General features: G+C 44.0%; 1 protein-coding gene across 3 annotated transcripts in view; it reads right to left on the reverse strand.

Moving 5' to 3' along the window:
• Positions 1 to 26797, reverse strand: part of zranb3 (zinc finger, RAN-binding domain containing 3) — a 178803-nt gene that overhangs the window by 120586 nt on the left and 31420 nt on the right. For 2 of the 3 annotated variants that reach the window (XM_043694035.2, XM_043694033.2), the window contains exon 3: positions 16311 to 16329. The exons of the other annotated variant lie outside the window; for it this stretch is intronic. In XM_043694035.2, the coding sequence (XP_043549970.2) occupies positions 16311 to 16329 (19 nt within the window). The remainder of the gene's footprint in view (positions 1 to 16310; positions 16330 to 26797) is intronic. 3 annotated transcript variants of the gene reach the window in all.

Raw genomic sequence — 26797 nt, forward strand, 5'->3', positions numbered from 1 at the left:
CCCGGATTCCTCTTGGGACTAAGTCTAATCCTTACAGGGATCTATTTTTAATAGCCACTGAATTTACATCAGTGGCTTTCTTTTGACTTAATGTCTTTTGCTTTAAAAATAACATTGTTATATGTAAGAGTTCAATATGTCCAAAAGTAATTCAGCATCATGGTGTATTGTCAATGGCAACAGTTAACGTCCTATCAACGGAAAGAGTAGCTTCAGAATAAGACCACACTTATTAGGACCTATTGGCAAGTTCATGACTAAATAGGCACATTTGAAAACATACATCATTCACCAGGCCATTGCAAACTACTTTGTTAGCAAGTTACCAACTAAAGAAATTGCTTTAACTGCTGCCTTTAACCAGTTACTCAAAGATGTTACAATTAGTGTACCAATTGTTCTTCTCTTGCAAAGAAGTTAACGAATTCAAAGTGAACAGAGCACACAAGAGCTTGGGAAGCAAAAGGGACATGCCAAATCCTGTGGACAGGCACAATTGAATTGTTTACCAGAGTACTTTTCCTTTACCCATGATATCAACATTTGTCTGTGCTTATCTTTATACAGTGTCTCAGGGCTTTAAAACTGGTTCGGGTTCCAACTAGTTTTGATGGTACATAGTTTCATTTTATTAAGTAAACAAACCTGGTCAGTGATTTTTGTTAACTGGACTCCAGTACAGATAATCCATAGAATCCCTACAGTGTGGAAACAGGCCATTTGGCCCAATGTGTCCACATTGACCCTATCCTATCCATGTAACCCTGCATTTTTCATGGCTAATGTACCTAGCCTACACATCTCTGAACACGATGGGTAATTTAGCATGGCCAATCCACCATGCATATATTTTTGGATTGTGGGAGGAAACCGGAGCTGGTGGAAACCTATGCAGACACAGGGAGAATGTGCATACTCTACACTGACTGACAGTCACTTGAGGGTGGAATCAAACCAGGTCCCTGGTACTGAGATGGTGCAGGGCTAACCACTGAGCCACCATGCTGCCCACAATTAGATACTTTAAGTGCCTTGATTAAACCACTGTCTTTTGTGACAAATCAGGAATAATGGGACTGGAGTATCAGGTCAGTGATGACAGTAATATGGCTCATACTGAAAGATTTGGTACCCCACCTCCCACACCAACAGTGGATATGGGGTTTATATCCAGCAGAGCAACTTGGAAAAATAACAAAGGATGTCATTTAATTTTTTATTTTGTTTGAGAAAAAGTTGTTATCTGGAAAGCACTAAAGGAGAAAATGTGGTGAACGCATATTCAAAACGAATAAGCAACTGAAGGAAATTAGAACTGCAGGGAACGTGGAAAAAACAGCTTGGCTACTTCATACTAAAAAGCTGTCATAGGCAGGGTAGGCTAAATCACATCATTCTGTACCGTATCATTCAAAGGGTAGGAATTGTCCCTCCCTGATATAGTGTATAAAATTGCGATAATGATTGCAAGTTACAACAATTTTTAAAAATCCGATTGTTGACATTGAGTAAAAGTTTTCAGCTTTTGTCTTAAATAGCAAATTCAGAATCTTGTCTTTAAGTGGCGACTACCTGATACCCATATATTTGAATCTCATTAAAATCCCAACTCTCCTTATTTATTTTCTACATTTTCACTGAGAAGTCAGAAAGTACAAATTCCTAACACACGTTTCAGAGTGGGTACCTGGCAGCTGAATCATGCTAGAAGCTCTTCTCAGCCATTATACAACTGCTTCACTCCAACACCCTGCATTCGCCATGGAAAGAAGTCTCCCCTTTATCCAAGCAAGTTTGCATCAGGAGCCTCACCACATCAATACATCTGCTCTTTGGGAACTCAGCCACCATTTGAACACTTTACATTGGAATTCAGGGACACCAATAACTTGCAGGTTGCTTTGCAAACAGGAACACATACATCTGCACAGGATTCATCCTTTGTTTCTTACCTTGCCTTCTTTCACTCACTCACTTTAATCACTTACTCTGAGACTCTTATCATCCATGAACTACACATTGCTTTCTCAGTTCACTATTCACCAACTATAGGACAGACTTGCAGACTGCCAGCCTTTGAGTAGGTCACAATGCTTTTTTAAGTACACAGGGTCTAATGTGCTCAGTTACAGCTACTAGTCTCTGTGCCTTGCTTTAATTTTTATTGCAAGGACAGAGTCAGGCAGCTTGATATAGTGGAAAACAGCAATCAGCCAATCTTTCAATCAGATGAAGTCTAAGAGTTGTTTAGTACTATGACAATAATCACACCTGCAGCACATGCCAGCAATTCATGCAGCAAACACACTGCATGTGCTTCAAATAATTGGTGATATGTGAAAGTCAAAGGGGGGTTGTTGATTGTCAGTGAAGGTGGCCTACAGTCAGCCAGAGGAACCACCAAGTCAACCAAGGGGTGAGAGAGTGAGCTAATTTTTCATTCAATGAGACAAAGGGCAGGAATGAATCTGAGAGTTTATAAAGCTCTGACTAGGCCCCATTTAGAATACTGTGTCCAATTTTGGGCTCCACACCTCAGGAAGGACATACTGGCACCAGAGCATGTCCAACGGAGATTCACACAGATGATCCCTAGAATGGTAGGCCTAACATATGATGAATGGCTGAGGATCCTGAGATTGCATTCATTAGAGTTTAGAAGGTTGGGGGGGGGGGCAAATCTAATCGAAACTTACAAGATAATGCATTGCTTAGAAAGAGTGAACGCTGGGAAGTTGTTTCCATTAGGCAGGGAGACTAGGACCCATGGACACAGCCTTAGAATCAGAGGGGGTCAATTTAGAACGGAAGTGAGGAGACATTTCTTCAGCCAGAGAGTGGTGGGCCTGTGGAATTCATTGCCTTGAAGACCTTTAACGTCCCGGCCTTCGCTGTGTTCGGTGACTGAGATTGATCTCACAAGGAATTAAGGGCTATGGGGAGGAGTACAGATAAGTGGAGTTGAAATGCCTATCAGCCATGATGAAATGGCAGAGTGGACTCGATGGGTTGAATGGCCTTACTTCCACTCCTTTGTCTTATCGTCTTATGATGCTGACAGCTGGACTCAGGAGCCTTGGTGAGAATTGCCTGCAGAACCAGTGTCAGAGTGAGCGTTGGTCCTGTGAGGGCAAGGTAGCAGAGAGATGATTGTGACAATTACCCTTGTGGAGTGCAGATCATTGATATTCTTTCTACAATGCTGATTCTTCCTTTTTAACCAAAACACAGCACTGCTCTGTGCTTCAATCTGTGCCCAGACTGGCTTGATCTGGTGGCACAGACTCCTCTGGCAGTTAGCTGAAAAAAGGCATTACCTTCCTTTGCACTGCCTGTTTACTAATATCTCCAGGGTCCTTTTCCATGTTACAGGAAGTGTACTTGCCTTTCTCTGGGTGATTTGCTCAGTAATAAAGGGTGAAGAACAATTCTTGGCTCACAGCATTGAGGTGGTATACAGATCAGTTTTAAATATGACACCAGAGGCAAGAGATCCAGATGGTTCCCAGCAGCGGCGAGTGATTGCACCTCTCTGGCCACATGATTCCCGGAGTACAATTGTGTAATTAGCTAGATGAAGAGGGAAAGATTGCGAGAGAAAAATCACTCCAAGCCGTGGCGATCTAGACCCTATGAACTTCACTCAATATACAACAGTGACTGCAAACATAAAACTTCTGCTTATAATTTAATACAAGTGCCAAGCCTACAATTAGATAGGCTAGTATAAAAGGTGTCCTTCTGTGCCCAAGAGCAGAAACTGCGTCAGTTAGCTAAAGAATTATGACTCAACAATCTCACAACTGAAGCCTGAATCAGGAGAGAAAGTAAGCACGTGATAAATCACAAATTTCTAAAACACAATAGAAGCTGGTGGTTTTGACTCAAAGTTGATGAAAAATCTTTGATACGAGCCTTAGAAAATCTGCTGGTGGTTGTCATGCTGAGCCTTATTATAATCTCAGATAAGTGGTCAAAGGGGTCGTGGTAACTAATAAGTCTGAGCAATCTCACAAAAATAAAAATGCAACTCGCGAAAAATCAAGATATCAAATTTGCAATGCATAAATTATTGATGAATAACAATGATAAAATTCCAAAACTCTGGTATCAGGCCGTTGTCAACTGAACGCATCTCATTACCAAATATTATGGGTCACCACAGAGTACAATGCAGTGCTAAAAATATATGATCTCGACAGATTGGAGATCACTAATGAGCTTTTTGCAAAACATAAAGGAAGCAATTTACAAACTGCAAGGATATTTGAAAAAGTATTATTTTCAAAATAAAAAGGAAACCAGGGAAATTTAACTCATGCTTTATAATTAGTTTGATTGAATACTATTGAATAAGTAGATAAACCAAGGAAGGAAGGAAAAGTTGCAATTGAAAACGATTTCAGTTATTTGATTAATTCATACTTTGACTTGGCTCCCAAATGTTACAAAAGAACATGGGAAATAGGTGCAAGATTAGACTATTCAGCCCTTGAAGCCTGTCTCACCATTCATCAAGATCATGACCAATTTGGGCAGCACGGTGGCACAGTGGTTAGCACTGCTGCCTCACAGCACCAGGGACTTGGGTTCAATTCCTGCCTCGCACAACTGTGCGTGGAGTTTGCACATTCTCCCAGTGTCTGCGTGGGTTTCCTCCAGGTACTCCGGTTTTCTCCCATAGTCCAAAAATGTGCAGGTTAGGTGAACTGGCCATGCTAAATTGCCCATAGTGTTAGGTGTAGGGGAATGGGTCTGGGTGGGTTGCTCTTTAGAGGGTCGGTGTGGACTTGTTGGGCCAAAGGGCCTGTTTCCACACTGTAGGGAATCTAATCTAATGACCAATCTGCTCCAGGTCTCAATTCCACTTTGTTGTCAGGTCAACATAACAATCAACTCCTTGATATTTTAAAAGAGTTATCTCCCTCCTCATTAAATACTCAGTGATATAGCATCAAAAACTCTCTGACGTAGCAAATTTTAGACATTACCCATCTACTGGGAGAAGAATTTTTTTTGTACCTCAATTTAAATGAGGACCCTTTTATTCTGTAATTATGCCCTCCACTGGGAGACTTCCCCATGACTGGAAACATCTTCAATGTCTTTTTCCCAAAGCAGGATTGACTGGTACGAGAAGTCATAGTTTGAAGATATTAGGAGGAAGGTATAAAGGAGATGTCAGAGGTAGGTTCTTTACGCAGAAAGTTGTGAATGCATGGAATGTGTTGCCAGCTGTGGTGGTGGAAGCAGAGTCATTGGGGACATTTAAGCGACTGCTGGACATGCACATGGATAGCAGTGAGTTGAGGGGTGCGTAGGTTAATTTACTATATTTGACATTAGGATTAAATCTTGGCACAACATCGTGAGCCAAAGGGCCTGTTCTGAGCCGTACTTTTCTATGTTCTATCTACTCTGCCATCCCACTCACAATCTTGTGTACATTAATGAGATCATCCCTCATTCTTCTAAAGTCAAATGAATAAAGGCCTAACTTGTTTTATTATTCCCGAGACGTCAACCTATTCCAAGGAATTAAGGGCTACAGGGAGAATGCGGGTAAGTGGAGTTGAAATACCCATCAGCCATGATTGAATGGCAGAGTGGACTCGATGGGCCGAATGGCCTTACTTCCACTCCTAGGTCTTATGGTCTTATTATCTTTGTGAATTTTTTTGAACTACCTCCAATGCCAGGAAAGAACAACCTCAGTTATCCGAACATCAATTATCTGAATTTCGGATTACGCAAACAAGATCTCAAGATCTGGTAAAAATGTTATTAAACTTAAATAAAAGCACAGCGATAGCAGGCAGCTGGGCTGGCAGCAGGAACAGGGTCGCCAGGGGAACCTACTCCTGCTATTGCCGATGCCACGGGAACCCTATTCCTACTATTGCCGTCGCCACGGGAACCCTGTTCTTTCTAATGCAGTCGCCACGGGAACCGTTCCTGCCATTACCACCACCACAGGAACCCTGTTCCTGCCATTGCCACCGCCACGGGAACCCTGTTCCTGCTATTGCCGCCCCCACAGGAATCCTGTTCCTGCTATTGCCACCTTCACGGGAACCCTGTTCCTGCTATTGCCACCGCCACAGGAATCCTGTTCCTGCTATTGCCACCTTCACGGGAACCCTGTTCCTGCTATTGCCGTCGCCACGGGAATCCTGTTCCTGCTATTGCCACCGCCACGGGAACCCTGTTCCTGCTATTGCCGTGGCCACGGGAATCCTGTTCCTGCTATTACCACTGCCACGGGAATCCTGTTCCTGCTATTACCACTGCCACGGGAATCCTGTTCCTGCTAATGCCGTCGCCACGGGAACCCTGTTCCTTACAATGCTGTCGCCACGGGGAGCCCTGTTCCTGCTATTGCCGTTGCCACGGGAACCCTGTTCCTGCTATTGCCGTCGCCACGGGAACCCTGTTCCTGCTATTGCCGTCGCTACGGGAACCCTGTTCCTTCCAATGCCGCCGCCACGGGGACCATGTTCCTGCTATTGCCACTGCCAAGGGAACCCTGTTCCTTCCAATGCCATCACCACAGGGACCATGTTCCTGCTATTGCCACTGCCAAGGGAACCCTGTTCCTGCTATTGCCGTCGCCATGGGGAGCCCTGTTCCTGCTATTGCCACTGCCACGGGAACCCTATTCCTGCTATTGCCACTGCCACGGGAACCCTATTCCTGCCATTGCCCCCACCATGGGAACACTGTTCTTGCTATTGCCCCCGCCACAGGAACCCTGTTCCTTCCAATGCTGTCGCCACGGGGACCATATTCTGCTATTGCCACCGCCACAGGAACCCTGTTCCTGCTATTGCCGTCGCCACACGACCATGTTCCTGCTATTGCCACCACCACGGGTACACTGTTCCTGCTATTGCCGTTGCCATGGGAATCCTGTGCCTTCCAATTCCGTCGCCATGGGGAGCCCTGTTCATGCTATTGCCGCCACCACACGACCAGGTTCCTGCTATTGCCACCACCATGGGGACACTTTCTGCTATTGCCGTCGCCACGGGAAGCCCATTCTTGCTATTGCCACCGCCACGGGAAGCCCTGTTCCTGCTGTTGCCACCGCCACGGGAAGCCCTGTTCCTGCTATTGCCGCCCCCACGGGAACCCTGTTCCTGCTATTGCGGCCCCCACGGGAACCCTGTTCCTGCTATTGCCACCCCCACGGGAACCCTGTTCCTGCTATTGCCGCCCCCACGGGAACCCTGTTCCTGCTATTGCCGCCCCCACGGGAACCCTGTTCCTGCTATTGCCGCCCCCACGGGGACACTGCTCCTGCTATTGCCGTCGCCAAGGCAATCCTGTTCCTTCCAATGATGTCGCCATGGGAACCCTGTTCCTGCTATTGCCACCGCCACGGGGACCACGTTCCTGCTATTGCCGTTGCCATGGGGAGCCCTGTTCCTGCTATTGCCACCGCCACGGGAGCCCTGTTCCTGCTATTGCCACCGCCACGGGAGCCCTGTTCCTGCTATTGCCATCAGTTACCTGAACAATCAGTCTTCTGAACAAAATACTCTCTGCCCGTCTCTTTCGGATAATCTAGGTTGCTCTGCAAGGTGTCTGAAATGATTGCTGCACCTGCATGCTAACATATTACATTTCATGCACAAGAACACCTACATGCTAACACTTTATGTTTCATGCACAAGAAAACCCAGACGTCTCTCAGTGCTGCATTCTTTTTAAAAAAAGGCTCTCTTCATTTAAGTAGTCTGCCTTTTGATCTTCCTGCCAAATTACATGACCTTACACTTTCCTAAATTAAACTCTATTTACCAAGTTTTTATCCCACTAATTCAACCTATCTACATCCCCTTACAGATTCCTTATGTCCTCATTTCACCATGTCCTCTCGTCTATTTTTGTAGCATCAGTAAATTTGAATACATTACACTCTGTCCCCTTCTCCAAGTTATTAACATACATGGTAAATAATGAGGCTCAAGGACTCATTCTTGTGACACTGCATGACTGGAAAAAAACACCCATTTAATCTTGACTCAGTATCTTCTGTGTGTAAACCACTCCTAAATTCATGCTAATGCATTACCCCCATTACTGAGAGTTCTTCATTTGTGTAATAAAGTTTTAGGTGGCACCGCTCATCAAATGCCTTCAGGAAATTCAATACACTGCATCAACTGGGGCCTCTTATTCAACTCCGCTCGCTATAATGTCAAATAGTACAAGCAAATTTGTTAAATATGAATTCTGCTTTACAAAACCACGTTGACTGCGTTTGACTGGATTAAGTTTTTCTAAGTGCCATGCTCTTTCTACCTTCATAATGGCCCCCAGCTTTTTCTCCCAATGAGAGATGTTAAGGTAACTGGCCTACTGTTTCCTGCTGTGTGTCTCCCTTCTTGAACAAAGTTAAAAATCACAACACCAGGTTATAGTCCAACAGGTTTAATTGGAAGCACACTAGCTTTCGGAACGACGCCCCTTCATCGGGTGGTAGTGGAGGGCTCAATCCTAACAGAATTTATAGCAAAAATTTACAGTGTGATGTAACTGAAATTATACATTGAACAACTGATTGTCTGTTAAGCCTTTCATCTGTTAGAAGACAATCAGTTGTTCAATGTATAATTTTAGTTACATCACACTGTAAATTTTTGCTATAAATTCTGTTAGGATTGAGCCCTCCACTACCACCCGATGAAAGAGCGTCGCTCCGAAAGCTAGGGTGCTTCCAATTAAACCTGTTGGACTATAACCTGGTGTTGTGTGATTTTTAACTTTGTACACCCAGTCCAACACCTGCATCCCATTAGTCATTTTCAAATCCCAGAATCCAATTACTTTTGAAGTATTTTGAGCAAATACCTTCACTACTTCCTTTTAAACCTTTGGATGGAGGTCATCATGTTCTGGTGACTTTTCAGTCTGTGGTCTCATTAGTTTGTCAAATACTTCAACCTAAGTGATAATGGGCTGCTAAGAGATCTTTCCTCCCATTAGCACCTTGTTTATCTTTAGGATGTTTACAGTATCCACAACCATGAAGATTGATGCAAAATATTTAAATTTGTCTGCCATTTCCCCGTCTCCATTGTAAATTAATTAGCTGCATTCCCCAAGTGTCCCACATTTACTTCAGCTATTCTCTTTTTATATCACTGTAGGTGCTCTTGTTTATTTTTATATTTCTTGTCAAGTTATTTTCAGAATTCTCTCCCTCGTTATTAGCTTTTTAGTCATGCTCTGCTGGTTCTTAAAAAAAATCTCAATCATGTAGCTGATGATTAGTTTTCACCACTTTGTAAGCTTCAATTTCTGATTCGATACTCTCTTTGACTTCCTTTGTTAACCACAGGTGGTGTATCCTTCTAATGACTCCTTCTATTACATTAGCATGATCAAATATCTGAAATGTCAGACACTGCTCAATCATTGATTTTGCCCATAGTCTGTTTTCCGAGACCATGTTAGAATAAAGACAACCAAAAACATGAAATATCTTCACTGGAAAAGGGGGAATGAGAAAGAAAACTCTCCTCCTCCAAAAAAAAAGCAGAAACCAAAAGCAGCAGTAACACGGCAAAAGTGGGCACACTGCAGATGCTGGAGATTAGAGTCAAGATTATGACCATGACCCCACCTCCCACCACCAAACCATCATCTCCCAGACCATCCATAACCTCATCACCTTGGGGGATCTCCCATCCACCGCCTCCAACTTCATAGTCCCACCACCCCGCACCGCCCGTTTCTACCTCCTGCCCAAAATCCACAAACCTGACTGCCCCGGCCGACCCATTGTCTCAGCCTGCTCCTGCCCCACCGAACTCATTGCTGCAAACCTTGACACGGTTCTGTCCCCCTTAGTCCAAGAACTCCCCACCTACGTTCGGAACACCACCCACGCCCTCCACCTCCTCCATGATTTTTTGCTTCCCCGGCCCCCAACGCCTCATCTTCACCATGGACATCCAGTCCCTTTCCACCTCCATCCCCCATCACGAAGGACTCAAAGCCCTCCGCTTCTTCCTTTCCCGCCGAACCAACCAGTACCCTTCCACTGACACCTTCCTTTGAGTGACTGAACTGGTCCTCACTCTGAACAACTTCTCTTTCCAATCCTCCCACTTCCTCCAAACCAAAGGAGTAGCCATGGGCACCCGCATGGACCCCAGCTATGCCTGCCTCTTTGTTGGATATGTGGAACAGTCCATCTTCCGCAGCTACACTGGCACCACCCCCCACCTTTTCCTCTGCTTCATCGACGACTGTATCGGTGCTACCTTGTGCTCCCACGAGGAGGTTGAACAGTTCATCCACTTTACTAACACCTTCCACCCCGACCTCAAATTTACCTGGACCGTCTCAGACTCCTCCCTCCCCTTCCTAGACCTCTCCATTTCTATCTTGGATGACCGACTCAACACGGGCGTTTACTATAAACCGACTGACTCCCACAGCTACCTAGATTACACCTCCTCCCACCCTGCCCCCTGTAAAAACGCCATCCCATATTCCCAATTCATTCACCTTCGCCGCATCTGCTCCCAGGAGGACCAATTCAAATACCGAGCAACCCAGATGAACTCCTCCTTCAAAGACCGCAATTTCCCCTCAGATGTGGTTGACGATGCTCTCCACCACATCCCCTCCACTTCCTGCTCCTCCGCCCTTGAACTCCGCCCCTCCAATCGCCACCAGGACAGAACCCCACTGGTCCTCACCTACCACCCCACCAACCTCCAGATACATCGTATCATTCTTTGTCATTTCCGCCACCTCCAAACAGACCCCACCACCAAGGATATATTTCCCTCCCCTCCCCTATCAGGGTTTCGGAAAGACCACTCCCTCCACGACTCCCTCATCAGATCCACACCCCCCACCAACCCAACCTCCACTCCCGGCACCTTCCCCTGCAACCGCACGAAATGCAAAACTTGCGCCCACACCTCCCCCCTCACTTCCCTCCACGGCCCCAAGGGATCCTTCCATATCCATTGGAAATTCACCTGCACCTCCACACACATCATTTACTGCATCTGCTGCACCCGATGTGGCCTCCTATACATTGGGGAGACAGGGCGCCTACTTGCGGAACGTTTCAGAGAACACCTCTGGGACACTCACACCAACCAACCCAACCGCCCCGTGGCTGAACACTTTAACTCCCCCTCCCACTCCGCCAAGGTCATGCAGATCCTTGGCCTCCTCCATCGCTGGACCATGGCAACACGACGCCTGGAGGAAGAGCACCTCATCTTCCACCTAGGAACCCTCCAACCACAAGGGATGAATGCAGATTTCTCCAGCTTTCTCATTTCCCCTCCCCCCACCTTTTCTCAGTCCCAACCCTCAGACTCAGCACCGTCTTCTTGACCTGCAATCTTCTTCCCGACCTCTCCACCCCTACCCCCTCTCCGGCCTATCACCCTCACCTTCACCTCCTTCCACCTATCGTATTCCCAACACCGCTCCCCCAAGTCCCTCATCCCTACCTTTTATCTTAGCCTGCTTGGCACACCCTTCTCATTCCTGAAGAAGGGCTTATGCCCGAAACGTCAATTCTCCTGTACCTTTGATGCTGCCTGACGCTGCGCTTTTCCAGCAACACATTTTTAAGCTCAAGATTAGAATGGTGCTGGAAAAGCACAGCAGGTCAGGCAGCATCCGAGGAACAGGAAAATTGACATTTTGGTTCAAAAGCACTTCATCAGGAATGAGGCTGGGAGGCTCAGGGGTGGGGAGATAAATGGGAGGGGTTGGGGCTAGGGAGAAGGTAGCTGAGAGTGCAATAGGTGGATGGAGGTGAGGGTAAAGGTAATAGATCGGAGAGGAGGATGGGGTGGATAGGTGGGAAGGAAGATTGACATATGGGACAGGTCATGAGGACAATGCTGAGCTGGAAGGTTGGAACTGGGTAAGGTGGTGGGGGGGGGGGGGGGGCGCGGTGAGGGGAAAATGAGGAAACTGGTGAAGTCCACATTGATGCCAAGGGGTTGAAGGGTTCCGAGGTGGAAGATGAGGCGTTCTTCCTCCAGATGTCAGGTGGTGAGGGAGTGACAGTGGAGGAGGTCCAGGACCTGCATGTCCTTGGCAGAGTGGGAGGGGGAGTTGAAATGTTCAGCCACGGGGTGGTGGGGTTGATTGGCGCGGGTGTCCTGGAGATGTTCTCTGAAGCACTCTATCAGTAGGCAGCCAGTCTCCCCAATGTAGAGGGGACCACATCGGGAGCAGTAGATATATGCATGGGAGTGCAGGTGAAGCTTTGATGGATGCAGAAGACTCATTTGGGGCCTTGGACGGAGGTTATGGGGGAGGTGTGGGCTCAGGTTTTTCAATTCCTGCGGTGGCAGGGGAAGGTGCCAGGGAGGGTGGGCTGTAGGGGGTGTGGACTTGACCTGGTAGTCGCGGAGAGAACAGTCTTTACGGAAAGCAGATAGGGGTGAGGAGGGAAAGATATCTCTGGTGGTGGGGTCCGTTTGTAGGTGGCGGAAATGACGGAGGATGATGCAACATTGGTGGGGTGGAAGGTGAGGACTGGGGGGTTCTGTCCTTGTTACAGTTGGAGGATGGTGTTCGAGGGCGGAGGTGTGGGATGTGGATGAGATGTGTTGAAAGGTTTCTTCAACCACATGAGGGGAAATTGCAGTCTTTAAAGGAGGAGCCATCTGGTGTGTTCAGTGGTGGAACTGGTCCTCCTGGGAGCAGATGTGGCAAAGGCAGAGGAATTGGGAATAGAGGATAGCATTTTTGCAGGAGGCAGTGTGGGAGTCGGTGGGTTCGTAAAAAATGTCAGTGTCAAGTTAGTCACCTTTGATGGATATGGAGAGAGGCTGGATGTCCATGGTGAAGATGAGGTGTTGGGGGTCAGTGAAACTGAAGTCTTGGAGGTGGAGGCCATGGGTGGTGTCCCAAACGTATGTGGGGAGTTCCTGGACCGGGGGGATAAGACTGTATCAAGGTAGGTGGAGAGGAGTTCGGTGGGGCAGGAGCAGGCTGAGACGATGGGTCAATCGGGGTAGTCAGGCTTGTGGATCTTGGGTAGGAGGTAGAATCAGGCGGTGCACGGTTCCCGAACTATGAGGTTGGAAGCTATGGATGGGACTTCCTTGGAGGTAATGAGGCAGTGTATGGTCTGGGAGATGATGGTTTGGTGATGGGGAAGTGGGGTCATGGTAAAGGGGGCGGTAGGAGGAGGTGTCTTCAAGTTGGCTTAGCAGGCTGATACAATGGGAAACACAGCAGCAGTAACACACCGACTGTGGCCCAGCCCACTCAGAGTCAGTTCATTGAACTGGGTAGATTCTAAATCCCTCGTTTGTATATTTTTTTTCTTACCCCCACACTACCACCTAAATGCAATAGTGCTTATTTTTCCCCAGCAGCCATGTGGTGTGTGTGCAGGTGTAGGACACAGTGAAAAACAGCAGGTGTACAAATCTTTATTCCTTTCTTCCTTGCGATGGAAATTGAAACACCTGAGTGGCCAGTGACAAGCAATGCCCTTCTCAAAGGGCAATGTTGCGTGATCAAATAAGTGAAGGGGAGGACAGGGCAGAGATTAAGTCAAAATAGAGTTGAGGGGAAATAAAGCACACCACTCCCTGCTGTGCCCACCTCTCCCTGAATAGCTCGAGGGAGTTGGTAGACACCACGTGCTCCTTCTCCAGAGAAACCTGGGCTCTGACGTACCTGCGGAAGACGGGACAGGCAATCAGCCCTAACCACAGCACGCTGCCTGGACCTGTTTATGGCCAGTTTGGCCAGGCTCAGGAGCAACCTACCCTCCCCCCTCCACACTAAGTAATCTAACCTAAGCCCTCTAGTTCTGGACTCCCCGACCCCAGGGAAAAGACTTGGCCCATTTATCCTATCCATGCCCCTCAATTTTGTAAACCTCTATAAGGTCACCCCTCAGCCTCCGACGCTCCAGGGAAAACAGCCCCAGCCTGTTCAGCCTCTCCTTATAGTTCAAATCCTCCAACCCTGGCAACATCCTTGTAAATCTTTTCTGAACCCTTTCAAGTTTCACAACATCTTTCCGATAGGAAGGAGACCAGAAACACATGCAATATTCCAACAGTGGCCTAACCAATGTCCTGTACTGCCACAACACGACCTCCCAACTCCTGTACTCAGTACGCTGACCAATAAAAGAAAGCATACCAATCACCTTCTTCACTATCCTATCTACCTGCGACTCCACTTTCAGGAGCTATGAACCTGCACTCCAAGGTCTCTTTGTTCAGCAACACTGCCTCAGACATTACCATTAAGTGGAAAGTCCTGCTAAGATTTGCTTTCCCAAAATGCAGCACCTCACATTTATCTGAATTGAACTCCATCTGCCACTTCTCAGCCCATTGGCCCATCTGGTCCAGATCCTGTTGTAATCTGTGGAATGAACGGTTAATGGAGAACTTCCAAAATCAGTGTCTACAGAAAAGCAACATACACAGATCAGATATTTAACTACAGAAGCAATCATCCCAACATCCACAAATGGAGTTGCATCAGGACATTATTTCAATGAGCCACAACACACTGCATCACCCAACAACAGCAGAAGAAAAATACCTATTCAGCGTTTTCAAGAAGGATCAACACAGTCCGTCCCTGTCTCAAAACAAACCCAAACAAGCAGACACAACGTGTCCAGAAATTCTAGTCACATTACCTTACAAAGGCATCTCTGAAATGACTTCCAGACTACTCAGACCCCTTGGCATCATAGTAGCACACAAACCTACCAACACACTGAAATAGCAGCTGATTAACCTAGAGGACACTATACAAATAACCAGCAAAACGAATGTCATTTACAAAATACCATGGAAGATCTGTAACAAACTCTACCTTGGACAGACAGGCAGAAAATTAGCCACCAGGATACATGAAAACCAACCAGCCACCAAAGGATATGACCCACTATCACTAGTATCCTTACATCCAGATGAAGAAGGCCACCACTTTGACTGGGACAACACTTCCATCCTATGACAAGCTAAACAGAGACTTGCACGGGAATTCCTCGAGGCCTAGCATTCTAACCAGAACTCCATCAATAAACACATCGATTTAGACCCCGTCTACCATTCTCTTATTAAAAAAAACTGGAAATGGTTTGGCACAAGTGGCTCAGTGGTTAGCACTGCTGCCTCACAGCGCCAGGGTCCCAGGTTCAATTCCTGCCTTGGGCGACTGTGTGTGTGGAGTTTGCACATTCTTCCTGTGTCAGTGTGGGTTTCCTCGCACATTCCACAAATGTGCAGGTTAGGTGAATTGGCCATGCTGAATTGTCCATAGTTGTTAGGTGCATTAGTCAGAGGGGGGGTGGGTTACTTTTCGGAGGGTCGGTGTGGACTTGTTGGGCCGAAGGGCCTGTTTCCACACTGTAGGAAATGGAATGGAAATTACATCACCCACCTTGAGAGACCAAGACACTTAAATAGAAAACGGGACATAACACCAGCGCTTCACTGGAGGCTCACTGATGCTACCTAGTATGGTGATGAAACTTCTGAAAACAAACCTTCCAGCTCAGCAAACAATTTACAACCTGAACCAGGTTATAGTCCAACAGGTTTATTTGAAAGTAGAAGCTTTCGGAGCACTGCCCCTTCACCCAGGTAACTACTGGAGCAGGATTATAGACACAGAAGTGTCATACGTTTGATGCGATGTATTGAACAAACCTAGCTTGCTGTTAAGTCTTTCATTACTTCGAATGGGGATGCAGGTTTCGATTGATTAACATGCCAATCCCAGAATTTCTTTCAAGTAACAGCCCTGAGATAACTTGAGGTATTATCATTACATCAAAAAAAAGTGACATCCTGTCAAAGTGAATCCAAATGGCCAATGGGAATTGTCGAAAGGAGGTGTAAATTTGCTGTTTGCCAATTATTTGCAAAGAGATTTGAAAACTAACTGATTACTTCATCACAGCAAAAGTGACGTAACACTTACAATTGTTCCCATCACCACTGTTAATCCATTTTTCCATGCCAGTATTCACACAAGGTTGTACGATATACTTTCATATCAATCATGGTATTTTGTTCTGCAATGCAAAACTATAACTGGAGTTGCTAACATCACTGATTAAATAAATGTTCTAATGAATGGGAATTTTAAAATTGTAATCAATACATGGACGATTGGATTCCATGATTCTGACATTATTCTATACCTACGCATTTGATTCTTTCCTCTTCTCTCGCTCAAAATGCTGGAGATTATGCTGGGTAACATAGGAGGTTTATTAACAGCATTACAATTCCAGCTCTGGACTAAAGGTCAATTAATTTTCTTACCTCATCAGCAATCATGCACCTAAAAAGAAAACAAACAGTAATAAATAAAAAACCAATGCAAAGAACATCAACTTAGTACTGAAGTTTTGCTTTAGTTACCTCAATTAGTCACTTTTTCCCCAATCAATGCTTAAAACAACTATTTTTAGACATATTACAAGTCATTCTGTCGGAACACATGACTCAATTTTTTCATGTTGCAAAAACATTTAACATAATCTAGACAGAGAATATGTTAAACCTATTTGACTTTATCTTAAACAACAGAAGGGACCATGTGAGTCTAACTTTAACATGGAGCTGTGAACCGATCCAAAATATCCCACAACTGCTTTAAATATCCTGGATACTTTGAATTACTAGAAATACATTGCTCAAGCAAAGCAATACATTTTATGGAATGTAGTTGTCAATTACTGATAACACAATTTTACTGAAAGAGTAAAATACAGAGAGAAAACATTTTTTTTCAATATTAGGTTGGTCAAAATGTCAGTTCACAATTTTTCTTTTTATACTCAACAGCTACTATGCTTTAACGAATCATTTGAATCACAGCAGAAACAGACAAAAACTAACCTCACACCTCTAATGCACTGTCTGAGCTGAGATGTCACCTTTTCTTTTAAATACTGATAAATTCTTAGGTTGTCTCGGGATTGTGACTTGAAAGAAGTTCTGGGATTTAGATTTTTATGATCAAAACCTTCACCCCCATTCTAAGTGATTAAAAACTTAACAACAAAATAGGTTTGTTCTATACATCACATCAGTTGTATCTTTTACTATAAATTTGGTGTCCTATGATCCAGCCCCACTAGTTACCTGATGAAGGAGCAGCACTCCAAAAGCTTGTATTTCAAATAAACCTGTTGGACTATAACCTGGTGTTGTGTGATTTTTAACTTTGTCCACCCCAGTCCAACACCGGCATCTCCACATCATGTCCTCTCAATGGCAGAGGAGACATGAGAGAAGTTGTGTCATGTGAGAAGATTAGGTGAGGACCCAGTGACAGGCAGACAGCTACTACAGTGAAAGGAACCTGCTAGTTGGTGACTACCGGGAAAGTAGTTACATCTCTTTTTAAATTTTAACATAGTACACAAATTGGTGGTAATGTTAACAAAACATAAAATAGGGAAACACAGGTAAATGAATAATGTAACTGGAACCTGTAGGGATTGGGGAGGCTGAAAACATGGGCGAGAAAGGGGTAGAGGTTTTCAGGTTTGGGAGAAAAGAAGGGTTGGGTTCTGCATACAAAATACAAAGAGCTAAGAAATAAATTAGAAAGCAGGACCTTGAAGGTCATAATCTCAAGATTACATGACAGCATAAATCAGGAATAGGAAATTAGAATGGATGAATGTATGTCCAGGAGGTGGCGCAAGAGAGATGGATTTTGGTTTTTGAGACATTGGAACCAATTTTGGAAAAAGAGAGACATATGAAAGCTTGAAAGGCTTGCACGATAAGGACTCATATCTCCAGGGGTGTTCATTAGTATAATGAGTGCATGTTTAAACTGGTGCCGGGGTGGGGAAGACAGGAACCTTAGCAGGGAAACAAGAGTGAGGGAAGCAAAGATGGAAATGGAAGGTACAAAAGTTGAAAGCAGAAGTGGAAGGCAGAGGAAACAAGCGTCAGCAGTAAATAGGGCATGAGTACAAAATTAAAGTGTCAAAAACATCAGAAAGACAAGTCCAAAGGTACTATACCTGAATGCACAGAATATTCACAATGAGCTAGATGAATCAACAATACAAATTGTTGCAAACAGGTACAATATGATTATGATCATGGAGATAAGGCTACATGGTGACCAAGGCCTATCTGAGGATATTAAATCTTTCGGAAAGACTAGCAAAATGGAAAAGGAGAGGGTATCTTTGTTGGTGAAAGAAAGAATACTGGCACAGGAAGTTTAGATGTGGAATCAGTCTAAATGGAGTTAAGAATCAACAAAAGGGCAGAAAATGTAAGTGGAAGATATATAAAGGCATCCAAAAAGGAAGAGGAAGAGGGTTAGCACTGAGAAGGAAATTAACAGATGCATGCAATGAGGGTGCTACAGTAATCTTAATTAAAAAGGCATGACAGTGAACAGGAATTGGTGAAAAGGAACAGATGCATGCATAAATTGCAATTAGACATTGCTTTCAGGCAAGTTAACATTACAGGAAAAGTAGCTCAACCATGGTTACCAAAAGAAATGAAAAGATTCTAATAGATCCAAAGAGGAGTCGTATAAAAGTAGCAAGCCTGAGGACTGAGAGCAGTTTGGAATTCAGCAAAGGAGGACCAAGACATTGATTAAGAGAAGAAAAGTAAACTATTTGAGTAAACTTGCAAAGGATATAAAAGCAGATTGTAAGAGCTCTATCTAAACAAAAGATTACCTAAATCAAATGCAGGCCCCATTTGGTCTGAAATGGGAGGATTAATAATGGACAGCAAGAAATGGCAGCAAAATTAAATAGTTTTGAATATCTTCAAAAAGACAATACAAAAAACTTCCCCAAGTCTAAGAGAAGCAAGATTTTCTATTGAGGAGGAATCGAAGGGTATTAGTATGAATTTTTTTAAAAAAGCATGGGAGAAGTTAATGGGACTGACAGCTAATAAGTCACCAAGGCCTGATAATTTACATCCCAGGATAATGAAGGAAGTGATCATGTAAATACTGAATGCGTTGGGTATTCCTTTCCAAGATCTGCACAATTTTGGAACAGGCCAAAAAAAAAAAAAAATTGGACAATGACAATGGAAACACAATGCTTAAAAACGTAAGAAGAGGGAGAAATCCAGGAATTGTTCAGCTCGCTGGTTTATATCAGTCACAGGGAAAATGATGGAGATTAGATTACCTACAGTAAGGCCACAGGCCTTTTGGCCCGATAAGTCCACACCAATCCTTCGAAGAGCAACCCACTCAAACTCATTCCCATACCCTATATTTACCCCTGACTAATGCACCTAACACAATGGGAAATTTAGCGTGGCCAGTTCACCTGACCCGCACATCTTTGGATTGTGGAAGGAAATTGGAGCACCTAGAGGAAACCCATGCAGACACGGGGAGGATGTGCAAACTCCACACAGACACAGTCACCCAGTCTCCCAATGCAGGAATTGAACTCAGGTGCCTGGTGCTGTGAAGCAGCAGTACTAACTACTGAGCCACCACGCTGCCCCAAAGGAGTTAACAATGGGACATTGTGTAATACTGTTGGCACTTTCTAAAAAGAAATTGGATGGATTTCTGGAAGGGAAATTGTTAAAGTTGGAGTTTTGTTTTTTGAGGATCTAACTAGTAGAATACATGAGGGGGAAACCAATGGATGTGGTAAATTTAGATTTTCAGAAAGCTTTTGATCAAGTCCCACGAGGCATTACTGTGCAAAATCAAAGTAGACGGGATCGCTGATAATATATTAGCATGGACTGGGAATACGTTAGTAAGCAGGAAACAGGGAGTGCGAATAAATGGGTTGTTTTCAAAGTGGAAGGCGCTGATACAAGGGGTACTGCAAGGATCAGTGCTTATAGAGTCATAGAGATGTACAGCATGGAAACAGACCCTTCGGTCCAACCTGTTCATGTCGACCAGATATCCCAATGCAATCTAGTCCCACCTGTCAGCACCCAGCCCATATCCCTCCAAACCCTTCCTATTCATATACCCATCCAAATGCCTCTTAAATGTTGCAATTGTACCAGCCTCCACCACATTCTCTGGCAGCTTATTCCATACACGTACCACCCTGTGTGAAAAAGTTGCCCCACAGGTCTCTTTTATATCTTTCCCCTCTCACCCTAAACCTATGCCCTCGAGTTCTGGAATCCCCGATCCCAGGGAAAGTACTTTGCCTGTTTATCCTATCCATGCCCCTCATCATTTTGTAAACCTTTATAAGGTCACCCCTCAGTCTCCGACACTCCAGGGAAAACAGTCCCAGCCTGTTCAGCCTCTCCCTGTAGCTCAGATCCTCCAACCCAGGCAACATCCTTGTAAATCCTTTCTGAACCCTTTCAAGTTTCACAAATTCTTTCCAATAGGAAGGAGACCAGAATTGCACGCAATATTCCAACAGTGGCCTAACCAATGTCCTGTACAGTGGCAACACGACCTTCCAACTCCTGTACTCAATACGCTGAACAATAAAGGAAAGCATACCAAAACGCCTTTTTCACTATCCTATCTACCTGCGATTCCACTTTCAAGGAGCTATGAACCTGCACTCCAAGGTCTCTTTGTTCAGCAACACTCCCTAGGACCTTTCCATTAAGTGTATAAGTCCTGCTAAGATTTGCTTTCCCAAAATGCAGCACCTCATATTTATCGGAATTAAACTCCATCTGCCACTTCTCAGCCCATTGGCCCATCTGGTCCAGATCCTGTTGTAATCTGAGGTAACCCTCTTCACTGTCCACTACACCTTCAATTTTGGTGTCATCTGCAAACTTACTAACTGTACCTCTTATGCTCGCATCCAAGTCATTTATGTAAATGACAAAAAGTAGAGGACCCAGCACCGATCCTTGTGGCACTCCACTGGCTACAGGCCTCCAGCCTGAAAAACAACCCTCCACCATCACCCTCTGTCTTCTACCCTTGAGCCAGTTCTGTATCCAAATGGCTAGTTCCTCTTGTATTCCACGAAATCGAACCTTGCTAATTAGTCTCCTATGGGGAACCTTGTCAAACGCCTTACTGAAGTCCATATTGATCACATCTACTGCTATGCCCTCATCAATCTTCTTTGTTACTTCTTCAAAAAACTCAATCAAGTTTGTGGACATGATTTCCCATGCACAAAGCCATGTTGACGATCCCGAATCAGTCCTTGCCTTTCCAAATACATGTACATCCTGTCCCTCAGGATTCCCTCCAACAACTTGCCCACCACTGAGGTCAGGCTCACCGGTCTATAGTTCCCTGGCTTGTCTTTACCGCCCTTCTTAAACAGTGGCACCACATTTGCCATATTCCAGTCTTCCGGCACCTCACCTGTGACTATCGATGATACAAATATCTCAGCAAGAGGCCCAGCAATCACTTCTCGAGCTTCCCACAGAGTTCTCGGGTACACCTGATCAGGTCCTGGGGATTTATCCACATTTAACCGTTTCAAGACATCCACACTTCCTCCTCTATAATCTGGACATTTTGCAACCTCAGATATTCATAATATCTATCAACAATTTGAATGAGCGAATCAAGTATAATGTTTCCAAATTTCCTGATCTCAAAATTCGGTGGGAGTGAGAGTAGCAAAGAAGGGATAAAAGGATTCAGGGCATTTCGACAAGTTGATGTGGCAAATGCAATATAATGTGGATATATGTGAAGTTGTCTGCTTCAACTGGCAAACAGATTGGCAGAGTATCATTCAACTTGTGATAGATTAGAAAAGGATTGTTGTGCATAGGGACCTGGGTATCTTTGTACACTGGTTATTGAAAACAAGCACACAAGTACAACAAGCAGTCTGGAAGACAAATGATATGTTGGTCTTCATTGCAAGATAATTTGAGTGCAGGGGAAAAGAAGTCTTACATCTGGAGTATTGTGAGCAATTTTGGTCTCCTAACTCCAGAAACAATATACTTACCATAAAAGGAAGTTCAACAAAAGGTCCATGACACGATTTCCTGAGAATGGCTGGTTGTCATATGTCCATTGGACCTGTATTCACTGAAGTTCCGAAGAAGAGAGAGGGGATTTCACTGAAATGTGTAGAATTTTGAGAGGGCTGGATAGACTGGATGCAGGAATGATGTGTCACTTGGCCAGGGATCCAGAAGAAGGGTTCACAGTTTCAGGGTATGGGGTTGGCTATTTAGGACTGAGATGAGGTGAAACGTCTTCACTCAGCAAGTGGTGAACCTGTGGATTTGACTAACTGAGAAGGCCGTGGAGGCAAAGTCAATGAATATATTTAAGAAATAGATAGATTTCTAGAAGTTAATGGTGTCAGGGTTATGGAACATAGCAGGAATATGACGTTCAGATAGAGGACCAGCCGTTATTGTGTTGAATGAAGGAATTAGCTCAATAGAGCTCCTATTTTCCAAGTTTAAAAACAAAGACTCAAGTAGTATAAAGCACCATAACCACGTTAACACGATATCATTCTTGGTTTTGATCAAGATCTAATAAACTAGATGAGATCGATCTGAACAGGGAACTCTGCAACAGCTGAGCACAGCTCTGGAAATATTCAAGGGCTTCAGAAAAGAGAAAAGGATAAAGGAGAATGGTGAATTTTCCTGATGATGGAATTTTCCCTCAAAAATTATACTAATGACATTTTTGAACAGAGACAGAGCAAGGATTAAGGATACCACTGTATATCAGTCAGTTATCATAGAAACTAGATTCACTTAGAAATTTTGATAAATTCAAGCTGAAAGGAGGTGAAAGCTGACAAATCATGAGTTGGGTCACATGAACAAAATTATCTTCTGGAGGGTGAAAAGAAAAAAACATAAGGCAAGAAAACGCAAAATGGTTGAGGTCCAATCCTGCAGTGGTAAGACGACAGGAAGTAAGGAAAAAAAGAAAGGACGGAAGCAATTGCCTTATGGTCTTGATCTTAGGAATGGAAAAGGTTCATGAACGATTTGCATTTATTACTCGCTATGAGGGAGAGGGAATTACGGAAGTAGTTGATTGCGTCATATCACCATTCTGGAGGGCAAGAACAGTCATTGAGTAATAAAGTTATTTCAACTAAAGGGAATGAGTATTCTTTTATATCGTCACATCCAACTTGGCAATTGGTGATTTTGTCACTTGTGAGCAGAAGTGTTCAAATGTGGATTCTTCTGACTTGAGGGGGCAAAGCTATAGAGCTTGAACAGGCAACCCACAGAGGTAAGACCTCACACGATGACTATGGCAATTAATTTTCTGGGAAGTAATGGGATTCTGGCAAATGGCAAGGAGATGATTCAGCTAAACAACAGCAGCTGTGCTATTTTATGGCAGATGGAGGGAAATAAAATTTAAGAACATATATTTGTGGTACTGGGTAACAATGTTCTGGTGAAAACAGTAAGATGGAGGAGGGATTGGATAAGAGAAAGAACAATTTACTCAGATTGTCTTCTCAATGATATAGACTTAAGTGGAGATGGCAAGGTGAAAAAGACAAAGGTGAGGGAATATACAGTGAACAAAATATTCACGTTTCTTAATGGGAATTATAACATTGAAAAGACATCAAAGATAGGAAAGGCCACATTCTAATACAACAAAATCAGAATGCAAGCTTAAATAATGCCCATGTACCACTACCACCACCCAAACAAGGGCAGCACAATGGCTCAGTGGATAGCACTGCTGCCTCACAACGCTGGGACCTCTGTTCGATTCCACTTGTGGGGGATGGTTTGTGTGGAGTTTTCACGATGTCCCTGTGTCTGGGTGGGTTTTCTCTGTGCTCTGATTTCCTCCCACAGTCCAGAGGTGTGTTGGCGAGGTGGATTAGCCATAGGAATGCAGGGTTGCAGGAATAGGGTAGGGGGATGGTGATGAGTGGGATGTTCTTCAGAGGGTTGGTATGGATTCGATGGGCTCAACTGCCTGTTTCCACACCATAGGGATTCTATGATTCTAAATGTCAGGCAAAGACCAGCCAAGAGATTTAATGGCATTACTATCATTGAATTGTCCCACTATCAACGTCCTAGAGGATTATCATTGACCAGAAAAAGTGTGTTGGACCAGTAACATAAATACCACGACGACAAGAGCAGGTCAGAAACTGGGAATCCTGAGCCAGGTAACTCACCTCCAGAGTCTCCAAAGCCTGTAAACCAATTACAAGGCATATCAGAAGTGGTGTGGAATACTCTTGACTTGCCTGGATGAGTGCGCCTCCAACAACACTCAAGAAGCTTGAAAACAATCAGGATAAAGCACACTGCTGGACAGGCCATCTACTATTTTAAGCATTCTCTACCTCCACCATCAATGTATAGTGGTAGGAGTATGTGCCACTATAGCAACCCGGTTAGTTTCCTTACAGAGTCTTCCAAATCCACAACCTGTAGCATCAAGGACAGACTCAGCACACACATGGAACATTCATTTCCTTGAAGTTTCCCCCACCAAATCAAATACTATCCTGACTTGGAACAGTGATTATAGCTCTCAATAATACCAAATTGGTGGCAACAGTTCAAGTTCAAGTTTCATAATTCTATTTTCAGAAGCAATTGGATGTCCAACAAATACCCACAAACAAGGAGAGAATTTTAAAAAGCTTTATGATGGAAAACAGAAAGTAACTTTTTTAAAATTCATCAGGCTTTCCATACTCTCAAGTTATTACTGCTGTTACATTCCTGATGAAGGGCTTATACCCAAAATGTCGACTCTACTTCTCCTCAGATGCTGCCTGACCTGTTGTGCTGTTACAAAGATCAGTAACACATATAGGCACAGTGTCTCAAATCTGGCTATTGGAAAATCAAAGACATCCAAAAACTGGACATTGTTCTGAGCTGCCATGCACAAATTGTAAGCCTTGATGAGTAAAATAACTTAAAGACTCATTTGGTGCCGTAGCACAGCAAACTACTTTGCGGCTTTGCACATCAAATCACTGAACACACCGAGTGGTCCAAGAAAACCTTGCCCTGTCACTGCTCAAGCTGCCTACCCTGAAAACTATCAAGACAGGAAATCCAGTATGGACTGGTACCCAAGATTATCAGATTTGAGGTGCTGTACCCTCATTTGGTACAAACTTCATTTTATTGGTTAATTTAACTATGAATGGCTTGAGTGCTGAATGCCAGCTGGAATATAATTTTGAATTTTACTTCTTTGCCTGCCATTCAATGTTTAAAAATTCCAAGTACTGACATCATTATTGGGTGTTGCAGTGATGTGAATGTCAGCAAACTGGGAAATGCATTTGGTTGATAAAAAGCAGGAATTTCAGAAGCAAGATAATGTTTTCAAGAAAGCGGCTTTCCTTGCCACAGGTCTGAAAACAGCAAGTGTGTTGGAAATGAGGCAAGGTCAGCAAAACCACTGGGGATCTAGAAATGCAGCTTCTGAGAATAAAACTACAGTATGGCAAAACCTTTAAAGTCTGGACATTGGAAATTAGAGAGCACAAAACCAGATAAGATTTTTGAGACTAGACTGCAAGATTTTCTTTCAATCCATTATCCATAAACGTTTCAGACAGGACTAAAAACACTGGCTAATTGGTACTGTCTCTACACTTGTAGGATGGGAGAAGTGACTTTCCAAAGCTATCAAGCCGACACAACAAATGCATTTCAATAGAATTGCAATCCTTTCTATCTTGCCAGATAAAAAACAGAAATAGCTGCAGTGGCTAGAAATCTGTCTCGTGACCACCGAACCCGAACTGTTAACTGATCTCTCTCCCCAAGCCTGCTGGGATTTTCCAGAACTTCGTTTTTATTCTTTCTTATCTTGTTTAAAGTGCACAGTTAGTTTGTAACAAATCAACTCAGATTTCACAAAAGAACTTCATTCTTCACTTTTTAAAATCATCATATCTATGAAATGAATCCAACAACTAAGAGATATCTGAGAAGTATTTTCAGCCTTTTTTGTTATAGTCATAGGCTGTGTCATACACATAGAATCAGACCATTTGGTCCAATCAGTCTATGCTGACCATAATCCCAAACTATACACGTCCCATTTGCGTGCACTTGGCCTATTTCCCTGCAAACATTTCTTATTCAACCACCTGAAGGAGCAGCACTTCGAAAGCTAGTGCTTCCGAATAAACCTGTTGGACTTTAACCTGGTGTTGTGTGATTTTTTTTTTTAAAACTTTGTCTACCCCAGTCCAACACCGGCACCTCCAAATCATTTCTTAGTCACGTACTTATCCAAATGTCTTTCAAGCATTGTAACTGTACCTGCATCCACCACCTCCTCTGGAAATCCATTCCACATATGAACCACTCTGTAAAAAGGTTGCCTCTCATGTCCTTCCTAAAATCTTCGTCCTCTCACCTTAAAACATATGCCTTCTAGTCTCAAAATCCCCAACCGTCAGGAAAAGACACCTGCCATTTACCTTATCTCTGCCCGTCATGATTTTATAAAACTTTGAGAAGGTCACCCCTCAATTTCCTACGCTCCAGTGCAAGCAAAATTTAATTTTAGGCTCAGCTTATCCTCTGTGTGCTAAGGCAGTAGTCAGCCTCAAATATTGGTTACCACAGCAACCAAAACAAAATCTTCACAGTCATCTGAGAATTATGAAGCTCAAATCAAGGAAATGTTTCCAGTAAGGTATTTTAAAAGTGTTATTTTACACAGCATGTTGTATTGAGAACCTGTACACAATGTACTGAACTAGAAGCCTGATTATTATACGGAGACAAAAAAAAACACTGCAGATGCTGGAATCCAAAGCAGACAAACAGGAGGCTGGAACAACACAGCAAGCCAGACAGCAGCAGGTGGAGAAGTCAAC

This window comes from Chiloscyllium plagiosum, unplaced genomic scaffold, assembly GCF_037043375.1.
Source record: "Chiloscyllium plagiosum isolate Xiang-an unplaced genomic scaffold, Cpla_swu_hap1 HiC_scaffold_7, whole genome shotgun sequence".
Lineage (NCBI taxonomy): Eukaryota > Metazoa > Chordata > Chondrichthyes > Orectolobiformes > Hemiscylliidae > Chiloscyllium > Chiloscyllium plagiosum.